Genomic DNA, 11,094 nt, shown 5'->3' on the forward strand with positions numbered 1-11,094 from the left:
GTTCCTGAGACCCCCGCCCCAGGCCCCAAGCGGAGCGGGAGCCGCCAAGAGGTTCGCGCGGCAGTGGGGCCTGGCTCGGCCGCTCGGGCTCCCAGCCTGGGTTTTTCCGTGAGCAGCCCCCAGCCAGCCGCTCCTCAGCACCACACCTCCAAGCCTCACCCCAGCCCGGGGCCTCCCCAAACCTGCAGTACGCGAACTCACGAGTCGTCTCCACGGCAACAGGCCGTCCGCCGGACCCCCGCGCCCGTCGGAAGGACTGCGCGCCTGACAACAAGGAGCGCTCCCATTGGCTCGGGAGCCGGCTCCGCCAGCCAATCGGCGAGCCCGCACGCGCCTTCCCGAGAGCCAGCGCGCGGGGACCTTGAGGGCCTCTTGGCGGTAATCTGCAGCGCGGTTGGTGACACCTGCTAAGTAATCGGCAGCAGTGTTCCAACTGCGACAGGTGCTCGGAAGGTGGAAACCTGGGGACACTTGGAGGGGACCAAGGGAGTAACAATATTCTCATTCCTATGCCCGTGGCTCACCTTTTTCCGAAAAGGATTTGAAGCCTAAAAACCACAGATACAACGAACTATTGAAGCAGAGAGTACTGGGGGCGGGGAGCGGAGGGCGGGTAGTCTGTTGGGAGGTGAACGGGCGGGGGAGGGAACAACAGAATTTAAGAGCCTGGAAGAGGGTTTCTGACAACCGGCTGGGACTGAGATGTTACGCTCTTGGGAGCTAAGCATTTTAGGGAAGGGCTTCCCTGGTTCAGATTTATAGGTGCATGAGTCCAGGAAGTATGATTTAAATAAGAATGAATGTTAGGAGTTCCCTGGTGGCTCAGCGGTTTAAGAATCTGACCTTGTCTGGAGTTCCCGTCGTGGCGCAGTGGTTAACGAATCCGACTAGGAACCATGACGTTGCGGGTTCGATCCCTGCCCTTGCTCACTGGGTTAACGATCCGGCGTTGCCATGAGCTGTGGTGTAGGCTGCAGACGCGGCTCGAATCCCGCATTGCTGTGGCTCTGGCGTAGGCTGGCAGCTACAGCTCTGATTCGACCCCTAGCCTGGGAACCTCCATATGCCGCAGGAGCGGCCCAAGAAATGGCAAAAAGACAAAAAAAAAAAAAAAAAGAAGAAGAAGAAGAATCTGACCTTGTCACTGCTGTGGCTTGGGTTTAATCCCTGATCCAGAGAACTTCCACAAGCTGTGAGCCTGGCCAAAAAAAGAAGGATGAATCTTACGCCCTTTCTCTTTGACTTTGTTTAAAGACGGTAAAATCATGCTGAAGAACTCAATTCAGTACAGTAAAGCTTTAATGATATGCCAGGAGGTACAAAAATAATTGAGTCACCAAGCTTGATTTTGAAAGGAGTGTAACCTGGGCAGGGGTGGGGAGCTGTAAATAGAGAGTAAGCAGATGGTTTAGAAGTTTCATGAATGACTTGCAGCCTTGGACGCAGCTCCCACCCCCTGAAAGATGCTCTGAAGTAAAACAATTGAAAAAAAGATGCGGGAGTTCCCGTTGTGGTGCAGCGGAAACGAGTCCAACTAGGAACCATGAGGTTGTGGGTTCGATCCCTGGCCTTGCTCAGTGAGTTAAGGATCTGGCATTGCCGTGAGTTGAGGTATAGGTCACAGACACAGCTTGGGTCTTGGGTGGCTGTGGCTGTGGCGCCAACTGGACCCCTAGCCCGGGAACCTCCATATGCTGTGAGTGCAGCCCTAAAAAGAAAAAAAAAAAATTTAATTTAAAAAGAAAAAAAGAGATAAAGGTGGTCCAAGCAGCAGGAAGCTGTGTGGCAAGGGTTTAGAGTTAAGAGTGCAGGCCATGCAGGAACATCATGCAGTCTGGTGTTAAGCAGCAAAGCTCAGGAGCACAGTGGGGAGAGATACTGCCAAGCTGGTGGAGGGGCCAGTCACTACAGTGATGAAAGATTGAGGTGGGAAGACCAGACTGGCCCTGGCAAGGGTTAGGCCTGAATCCCTCCTTGGGCACTTCAACCATTCATTTACATTCAACCCACAAACATTCCCCATGTCCCTTTGAGAAGCGGGACATTCATGTTGGCAGGAAAAAGTGCAGAAACAGGAAGGGAAGCAAGGGGCAGGAACTTGGCATTGGTTAGGTACAAAGACCAGGCACAGGTGCATTCCTTTGGAAATGCACCTGGACTGCATAGACTAAAAATCTGTTTGGTATTTCATTGGTGCACAGGATGATGAAAGCTTTAACTGTGTAGGGAAACATAGTGCCCACAAATGTCTGAGATTTAAACTCAGCATCAAACATCTGGAAGAAAACTGATGGAATTTCCGTTGTGGTTCGTTGGAAACCAACTGGACTAGTATCCATGAGGGATGTGGGTTCATTCCTTGGCCCCACTTGGTTAAGGATCTGGCGTTATTGTGAGCTGCAGCATAGGTCGCAGATGCAGCTGAGATCCTGAGGTGCTATGGCTATGATATAGGCAGACAACTACAGCTCCAATTTGACCCCTAGTCTGGGAACTTCCATATGCAACAGATACAGCCCTAAAAAGACCAAAAAAAAAAAAACCAAACCTGCAAGGAAACTGAGGAGGCTTCTTTGAGGCTTCCCCCACCCCACCTGTATATCCTCTGAAATGCCAAAGCAGGATTTGGTCTTTAGATAAGGGGGTGGGATCTTACTCATTCTGTTTCTAAAGACAGCCATTTCCGGGTTTGCCATCCTGGGCCATGGATTTCACAGGGCACACAGTAACAGAATTATCAGCAAGATTTATGGGACATGGAGTTTGGCAGGGTCCTGGGAAGGTCCCTGAAGCCCAGCCCCACTGCTCCCCTCCCAGGCACAGCAGTCCATGGGCAGTGAACTGTCAATCCTGAGGATAGGAGTTCCCGTTGTGGCGTAGGGGAAACAAATCCGACTAGGAACTACGGGGTTGCAGGTTTGATCCCTGGCCTTGCTCAGTGGATTAACGATCCGGCATTGCCATGAGCTGTGGTGTAGGTCACAGATGCAGCTCGGCGTTGCTGTGGCTGTGGTGTAGGCTGGCAGCTGTAGCTCCAATTAGACCCCTAGCCTAGGAACCTCCATATGCCACAGGTGCAGGCCTAAAAAAAAAAAAAGACATTAAGAAAAAAAGACTGAGGATCAGAACATCTGGTCAGCATAGTCTGCAGGAAAGCCCAGGCTAGACCAGCTGCCAGCCCCTCCCCACTAACCTGAACATGGGCATGGAGCACGCTGAGCCCTGCAGACCTCAGATTTGAGCAGCCAATGTATAAGACAGAAACATCCCACCTCCCATGTTCCCTAAGGTTCCCCACCTGATAAACTATCCTTGCTGCCCAGGGTGGCCCAGAATGCTGGGGAAGAGTAAAGGGAGGCAGAGAGATCATGTCTGAGAGACAAAAGCTTTTTTTGTTTATTTGTCAGGTGAGGTCACAGGCATGTCTGGACGTGGGGGTGACAGAAGTTGGCATCCATCAGACCCTCACCCTGCCGGGAGACCTCTCTGGAAGGGGCTGCCAGCTTACAGATGTCCTGGATGCCCTCCATGCCAATCACAAAAAAGTCATGATTGTCCCTTTCTTGCCGATCTGCCAGGGCTCCAAAGGGAGAAAGCGGATAATTATCCTTCAGGAGACAGAGAAAAAGATGTCATCAACTCCATGGCAAATGCTTCATTTCAAGACCTCTCACCAGGTACTCCCACCAAGGGCTCCCAGGCCAGCCTGCCCTAGGCCACCGGGCACTTGGAAAGCTTGCCTCACCCCAGTAATACTCTCCCCTCAACCCTGGACGTAGGCATGTTAGGGGCAGGATGGTGATAGCACATCATCACCCACCCAGGACATTCAACAGAGCAGCCTCTGTGGCCACTATCTGCTCAGCTTGTGGGTTCAGAGGGGGGGCTCTCTCTTTCAAACTGCAGGCTCCCTGGGGGCAACGTGCAGTGCACCAGCCAGCTGTTTTCTCAAAGCCTAGCTCAAGAAAGCCAGGCTCAGGACAACACCTGCCCCAGGATGTCTATGGAGTGAGTGAATATGAAGTGATAGGAAGTTCTTTGTAAAGAAACAGGATACTTGGGATAGCCTGGAGCCGGGGAGGTATATGTGACAACCTCAGTTTTCCCATCTGTAAATAGGCATAATGGAGATATCCACTTCATGAGGATGACATGTCCACATGCGGGGTATAAAGAGGGCAACAAAATATCTAAGGATCATGAATGTAAATTACCTACAGAGTATGGGGCACATGGCAAATTACATGTTAACATTGTTGGAATTATTATTCCCCACCACCCCAGCCCGAGGACCAGGTCTGAGTATCCCCCGGAAGTGACCATTCTTCACCAGCCTTTCTGGGCCAGCAAAGGCTCCATTCTGGAAGGTTTTCAAGCTTCTCCTGCGCTTAGTTTCTCATAGGCATGGACTTGGCTCAGGGATATTTTTCACCCAGGAAGAAGCTTTAACCATGCCACAGAATCCCAGATTTGGGAGCTGTAGGGGCTTCCAGGGGATTTTCTAATCCGTGCCTCCATCTACAGAAGAGGAGGCTACAAACCAGAGCCTCACTTCCAGGCTTGTCTGGGTCCCCAGCTGACATTCCCAGGTCTCCAGACATTCAGGCCAATGCTCTTTCCACTACTCCATGGCACCTCATCTGGGACCTGGTTGGACCATAGGCCCAAAGGTCACACCCTCAGGACATGGGTATGTCCTGACCAGCTTTGGGAAATTCTAGGAAATTACTCCTATTTTTTTCCTAAGACATGGAGAAGCCTGAAGGCAGATATAAGTGTTTATGGTTTTGTCAGGGTAATAACATCCTACTGTGCCAAGTGCCAAGTCAGGTACAGTGTACTGCCATCCATGCAGTGCCCCCAGGGAGCCGTTAAAGAAAAGCCTTCCCGCTTCACAGATGGAAGCCCTGAGGTCCAAAAGGCCACACCCTGCCCAGGTTCACTGGGACTACTGCAGAGCCAGGCACCCATACAATTCTACTCCCACTCTCAAGGTGGACTCACCACCAGCGCCCTGAGGCACCAAACCTCTCTCTCGGCAGGGTAAGGAATTTATTTTTTTCCCCAGCCTTAGGAGGAGCCCTGAGGTCGGATCCCTGGCCTCAGTAGTGCGCAACAGTCCCAAGAGTCCTCTCCAGCTCCTACGCACCGGTCCTGGGCCAGGTCTAGCTCCTTAGTAAGGAACTCGAAGAAGCGGGCGCTGTGGACGCGGTTCTCCTCAGCTGTGCCCACCACACCGATGGAGGAGACGAGCAGCTGCGCGGCAGGCTCTGCTGAGCCGTTCAGCGCCATGACCAGGCCGGGCCGCACCGTCACGTTCACGCGCTGCGGGGACACAAAAGTTTCGCCTGAGACCGGTACAGACCGGGATCGTGTGGAGGACCGGGGAGTGCGGCGGCCCCGCGGGATCAGCGTTGGGGCACGTCGGGGTCACGACTGGGCAAGGCGACACAGAGCAAAGGTGGGGATGAGGCCGTGGGTCATGGAGAGCCAGAGGTCAGAGCTTGGCGGGCGGCGGACGAGCGCGAAAGAGTCGGGGTCGCAGTGGAGAGGCCGGACGCGGACAGAGCTCTACCTCGGTCGCCAACCGCCTCCCGCCCCCTGCTTCCTAGCCCATGCTCACGTCCTCAGGCTTGCCCAGGATGGAGGCGGTGGCCGCGCAGAGCCGCTTCTCCAGTCCTGCGGCCAAGCGGTCGGCGGGCAAGTTCGTGTCCAGCTCTACGAACGGCATGTCTGGCGCGAAGGCGCGCGAACATTGGCCAGGGAGAAAGGACCTGCGGAGTCCAGATTGGTGTTCCTGAGGGTCGGGCCACAAGGCGCAGGGGCGGGGCACCGCGGAAAACCGCCGCTCATTGGCTGGGCGGGCACGCAGCGCCCTCCGCTGGGCTGTCTAGGCCACACCCCCGGCCTCAGCAGCCAACCTCTGCAAGCGCTAGCGCTGATTTCCGGAAGTGTTGTACCCCGGCCGGCACCGCGTAACCCCATCCCCAAAGGGACATTGGCCGGGCCCGGCCCCGCCCATGCGTCGGGTCCCGCCCACTCCCCGGGCGCTGTAGCTGCAACCTGTTTCCCGTGCTCGTCTGCTTTTTAACCAGTTTTAGATGGCTAAAAACACCCAAACATGGACAGCCGTAGGAGCCTTCCCAGGCTCCATCCTAATAACCTTACAACGTTACAGAGGCTTAACATTTTTTTGAATGAGTTACCTCTATGTCAGTCAGGCAACTTCGCGTTCTATGTGGGAATCTACACCGGTCTAGATCAGGAGACCTGGTGGCAGGTGTGGGCTCCAGTGGGGCGGGCAGAGAACCTCGGGCTAACTGCATCCCTACCTGGCCCTTACATACATCTGCCTTTGTGCCCCTTCGTGCCTGAGGCAACCTTGCCTCACTGTGAAGGACCACCCACCAGGGGGGCAAGAGCCAGGTCCCAACTGAATTACCAGCAATGTTTATAGGACGGACTTTATAGTTTTACAAGTGAAGTAAAAGGTGTTATTTAAAAAGTGAAAGGAGTTCCCACCGTGACTCAGTGGTTAACGAATCCAACTCGGAACCATGAGGTTGCGGGTTCGATCCCTGGCCTTGCTCAGTGGTTTTTGCCGTAAGCTGTGGTGTAGGTAGCAGACGCGGCTCAGATTCCGCGTTGCTGTGGCTCTGGTGTAGGCTGGCGGCTATAGCTCCGATTCGACCTGGGAACCTCCATATGCCGTGGGAGCGGCCCAAGAAATGGCAAAAGTAAGTAAATAAACAAATAAATAAATAAAGTGGAAGACGAAACTAAACATGGTACTCATCAGCGTTGCAAAGTTGTTTGAATTGTAAATGAAAAATGAAATTGTGTACATGTATATGAACAATTTCAGTTATACATCTGAAATTCTATGTAAGGGTGCATATTTAAGGAGCCTCCAGAGTTCCCTTGTGCAACAGGTTAAGGATTCAGCATTGTCAATACAATGGTTCAAGTTGCTGCTATGGCATGGGTCCAATCCTTGGTCCAGGAACTTCCACATGCTGTGGGTGCAGCCAAAAAAATTTAAAAAATAAAAAAGAAAAGAACTTCCATAGGAGGCAGGCAGGCTGAGGCTCTGTCTGTCCATGACCCTATCTCCTTAGCAGTTTATTAGATGATTCAGATATCTAGGACACAAGACAGGTAGATTATGACCATCCTGAGGGTCAAGTGTCAAGTCTGGGACCCAGAATGGGGCATGGAGAAGGCAGTGGTTGGGTTACAAGTAGGCACGGGAGAGCAAAGCATCTCCATAGCACCTGGGGGTCAGGAAGTAGCCTGAGACTTCCCTCCCTGCAAGGAGGTTCAAGAACCAGCCCTGTACCTGACTTGGCCTAGGGCAAGGTCAAGGATTCTCCCCACAGAAGGATGTGGTAACAAATACCAAAAGACCAGGAGGAGGACCAGATAAAAAAGGTAAGGAGGGGCCTGTAAACCAAGGAAATAGCCTGAGCCAAGGCCAGGAGGCCCAGGGGGAAGCTGGGAGCTGGGGATTGAGGTGGGAAGCAGGAAAATGACTGGCTACTGTGGGAAAATGGGGGGTGGGGGGGCAACACCTCAAATGCAAAGGTCATGGTTCAGGGACTTACCTTTTGTCCTTTAGTCTCAGACCAGTGAGGCACCAGGGAAAGTTTCAAATAGGAGAAGGTCAGGGTCAAAGTTGTGTTTACTAAAGCTCTTTCCATTGGTCATGAGGAAATCAGCGTGCAAGCAGTAAAGGCAAAGTTAGCAAACAGACAGGAGGAGGAATCCTGGCCAGGTGTGTGGAGGGCACTGGGGACCAGACTCTGCCTGGGGTGTCTTGCTCACCACCAGGGTGGGAAGAGGGCAGCAATTCTGGTGGCTCTGCAGGCCCAGCCCACACTCAGTGCAGGAGAGGCTGCACTAAGGGCTTTAGCTTCTCCTTTATGGCCTTATCAGCTGGAGGCAAGTCCTTGGCCTTCATGATGGCCGCATGGGCCTCCTGGAAGAGGTCCTCCCCCACTTCGGCTTCCACACGCTGGCGCCACGCAGCCAGCTTCGGCCGGCTCTTGAAGAGGTCGCAGCCAGCACTGACAGGCTGTGGGGAAGAGGGAGAGCCAGCTGGAGGGATGGGGCCCAGTGAGGCACAAGACAGCATGACCTGGCTTAGGGATCCTCTGGGTGGATCTTCCCTCCTCTGCCACACATGTCACAGGCTAGGTGGTCTCTTCTAGGAAACACTGGGAAGCTCCTCAATATCTGTGCAGGGTGGGGTTTTTAAGCACCGCCCCCCCACACACCTTTTTTTGCTGCCTCCGCAGCATGTGGAAGTTCCCGGGCCAGGGATCAAACCCACGCCACAGCAGCAACCCAAGCCATTGCAGTGACAATGCCAAATCCTTAACCCGCTGTGCCACAGGAAACTCCTTAAGCCCCTTTTGACAGATGAAGAAGGACACTGAGACTCAGAGAGGAAAGTGACCCACCTAGGGCCCCCCAGACAGAAAGGGCTAGTACAGGATACCCCACAGCCCCACAGGCCATCCCACCCCAGAGCCCTTACATGCATCAGCTCTGTGATAGCCACCAAGTCAGCCATGGAGATGTGGGGCCCAGCCAGGAAGTCCTGGTCCTTCAGGAACTTGTCCTCCAACAGCTGCAGGCACCTGTCCAGCTTGGCCAGAGTAGACGCCAATGTCTCAGGGGGCACCGGTTGGCCCAGGAACACAGGTAACAGCATCTGGTAGGTGGGCCAGCAGAGAGAGGGCTCAGGGTCTGCCCAAGGCCTGGCCTGGCTCCTGCTCTCATCCATCTATCAGACCTTTGGGTTCCTCCTCGCTCCCATCCACTTCTTTCCACCCACAGCCACCACTAGTCCCAGCCTCATCTCTTACTCAGACACTGACGGCCTCCAGCTCTCCCTGGGTCCTCATATCCGGCAGCCAGGGGGAGCCTTCTGCAATCCCAGTCTGCCCATATCTTCTCCCTGCACAAAGCCTTCCATGGCTCCCCAGTGCCATCACCACAAAGGCCTCAAAACAAGGTAGCAGCCATCCTCTCCCACCCCACACCAGGCTTCTCAAACAGTGCATGCAAATCTCCCAAGGATGTATGTAGTTCAAGTGTACATTTCTAGTCGGTACACCTGGGAGGAGCCAAAGACTCTGCATTTCCAAGCTCCCAGGTGATATGCTCCTGGTCCATGGACCACAGTTTGAGTAGTTAAGGTCTATATTCACTGGCCTCAATTTGCCTCCATTCTGCCCTCGAGTGCACCAAGCTTCCTCCACCACCAGAGCTTCGAAAGCTAGGGAAATCTTCTTTATGCCAAATGGGCCACCAGAACAGTGGTTCCACACCTGTGGCAGGGCCTGGGCAGACCCGCTTATACACCCTCACACACAGGGCACCTGCCATGTGTGGGGCACTCCACACTTTTCAAAATCTTCTGCACATTTGATAAGTAAAAATGGTATCTGCATAGCATTTTAATGGGTATTTACTTGATTTTTACTCAAGTTAAATGTGTTTTCAGGAGTTCCCATTGTGGCCCAGCAGAAACGAATCTGACTAGTATCCATGAGGATTCAGGTTCGATCCCTGGCCTTGCTCAGTGGGTTAAGGATCCGGCGTGGCCATGAGCAGTGGTGTAGGTCGCAGATGCATCTTGGATCCAGTGTTGCTGTGGCTGTGGTGTAGGTCAGTAGCTGTAGCTCTGATTCAACCCCTAGCCTAGGAACTTCCATGTGCCGCAGGTGCGGCCCTAAAAAGTAAAAAATAAAAAAATAAGAATGTTACTTTCGAACATATCTTTGCCAGGATCTTTCCCAGTTTTTTGCCTGTTTTAAGTTTAACTATTTTTTTCCTTACACAAGTTTCACTGTGTAAAAGTGATTCGTCTTTAAGTATCCCACTGTTATTACATGTATATATGCTTGCATACTCAGAAATCTGATCAATATCTATTGAAATATCTCATTTCTTCCTAGTTTGAGTTTTTTCCTTAACACCTCCCCACCTGGAAAGTATATGTGTAGCAAAATGGGAGTTTGATTCTTTTCTCTCCTTAAAGGCAGTATTCCCAGGCAGGCTGGCAGGTGCAAAAGGACACGGGATTCAAGTAATCAAGGCCCACTGGGGGAGTCATTCCCTGGCTCTGTGCCCTGGTTTCCCCTCTAGGAAACAAGCCCATTGGAATAGAGCATCTCTGGCACTCTAGAATTTGGTACTCTCGGGTCTCAGGTCTCAGGTCTGAACAGAATGTTTTCGACATAAAGCACCAATCCCCAAGCATCCTGAGAGTACTTCTGCCCCTCGGCTCACCTTCTGCCACATGGTCCGGATGCAGCTAGTCTGCAGGTCTGTGTGCTGCCAGGACAGGTACTCGTCCACCCGGGCTCGGGTCTGCAGGTCCTGAGGGTACCAGTGGTCGGGCGCCTCATACTTGCGGCTCAGATACAGCAGGATGGCTACACTGGGGGACATGGTGGGTGAAGGGGACATGGCCCAGTCACTTTTCAGCCACCCCACAGGGGCCAAGCCTGGGGTGAGGCAGGCCCCTTCTCCTCACATGTCTTTCCCAGCTCCTATTATCTCCATGGTGCAGAGTAGGAATGTGAGGCTCAGAGAGGTTAAGTGACTGCCCAGGGTCACACAGCTCTATCATCTGAACTAAGGGTACAAAATATCATGGGGTTTCAGAAAGTGAAGGGTGTGCTTAGAGAAGGAAGGGGCACCCAACATGGGTCCCAAAGAATGAGAGTCACTCCAATACCACTCCCCAACATATCCAAATCACCAACAGCACCAGGGAATTCCCACTGTGGCTCAGCAGGTTAAGCATCCAACTAGTAACCATGAAGATGTGGGTTCAGTCCCTGACCTTGCTCATCAGGTTAACGATCTAGCATTACTGCAAGCTGTGTTGTAGGTTGCAGCTGTGGCTTGGGTCTGCATGGCTATGGCATGGGCCCAAAGCCACAGCTCCAATTGGACCCCTATCCTGGGAACTTCCATATGCCGCAGGTGTGGGCCTAAAAAGAAAAAAGACAGCACCAGGAGCAAGACCAGGAGCCCCTCCCAGCCCTGGGCACCTCTGCCCACTTCAACCCACTCTCC

The 11,094-nt window shown here is 53.0% G+C and overlaps 2 protein-coding genes across 17 annotated transcripts in view; both read right to left on the minus strand.

The window, feature by feature from the left end:
* Nucleotides 1-296, minus strand: part of CABIN1 (calcineurin binding protein 1) — a 101,528-nt gene extending 101,232 nt beyond the window's left edge. For 5 of the 16 annotated variants that reach the window (XM_021074233.1, XM_021074232.1, XM_013983133.2 and 2 more), the window contains exon 1: nt 183-286. The gene's annotated coding sequence lies outside the window, so the exon portion shown is untranslated. Of the gene's footprint in view, nt 1-182 lie in introns of all 16 variants that reach the window. The other 11 variants (XM_021074230.1, XM_021074237.1, XM_021074228.1 and 8 more) reach the window with 6 other exon arrangements.
* DDT (D-dopachrome tautomerase) lies at nt 3,367-5,769 on the minus strand. The gene is made up of 3 exons (NM_001243557.1): nt 5,624-5,769; nt 5,150-5,325; nt 3,367-3,608 (listed from the first exon to the last, which is right to left on the minus strand). The coding sequence occupies exons 1-3, from the start codon at nt 5,729-5,731 to the stop codon at nt 3,536-3,538; spliced, it is 357 nt and encodes a 118-aa protein (NP_001230486.1). The 5' UTR covers nt 5,732-5,769; the 3' UTR covers nt 3,367-3,535.

This window comes from Sus scrofa, chromosome 14, assembly GCF_000003025.6.
Source record: "Sus scrofa isolate TJ Tabasco breed Duroc chromosome 14, Sscrofa11.1, whole genome shotgun sequence".
NCBI lineage: Eukaryota > Metazoa > Chordata > Mammalia > Artiodactyla > Suidae > Sus > Sus scrofa.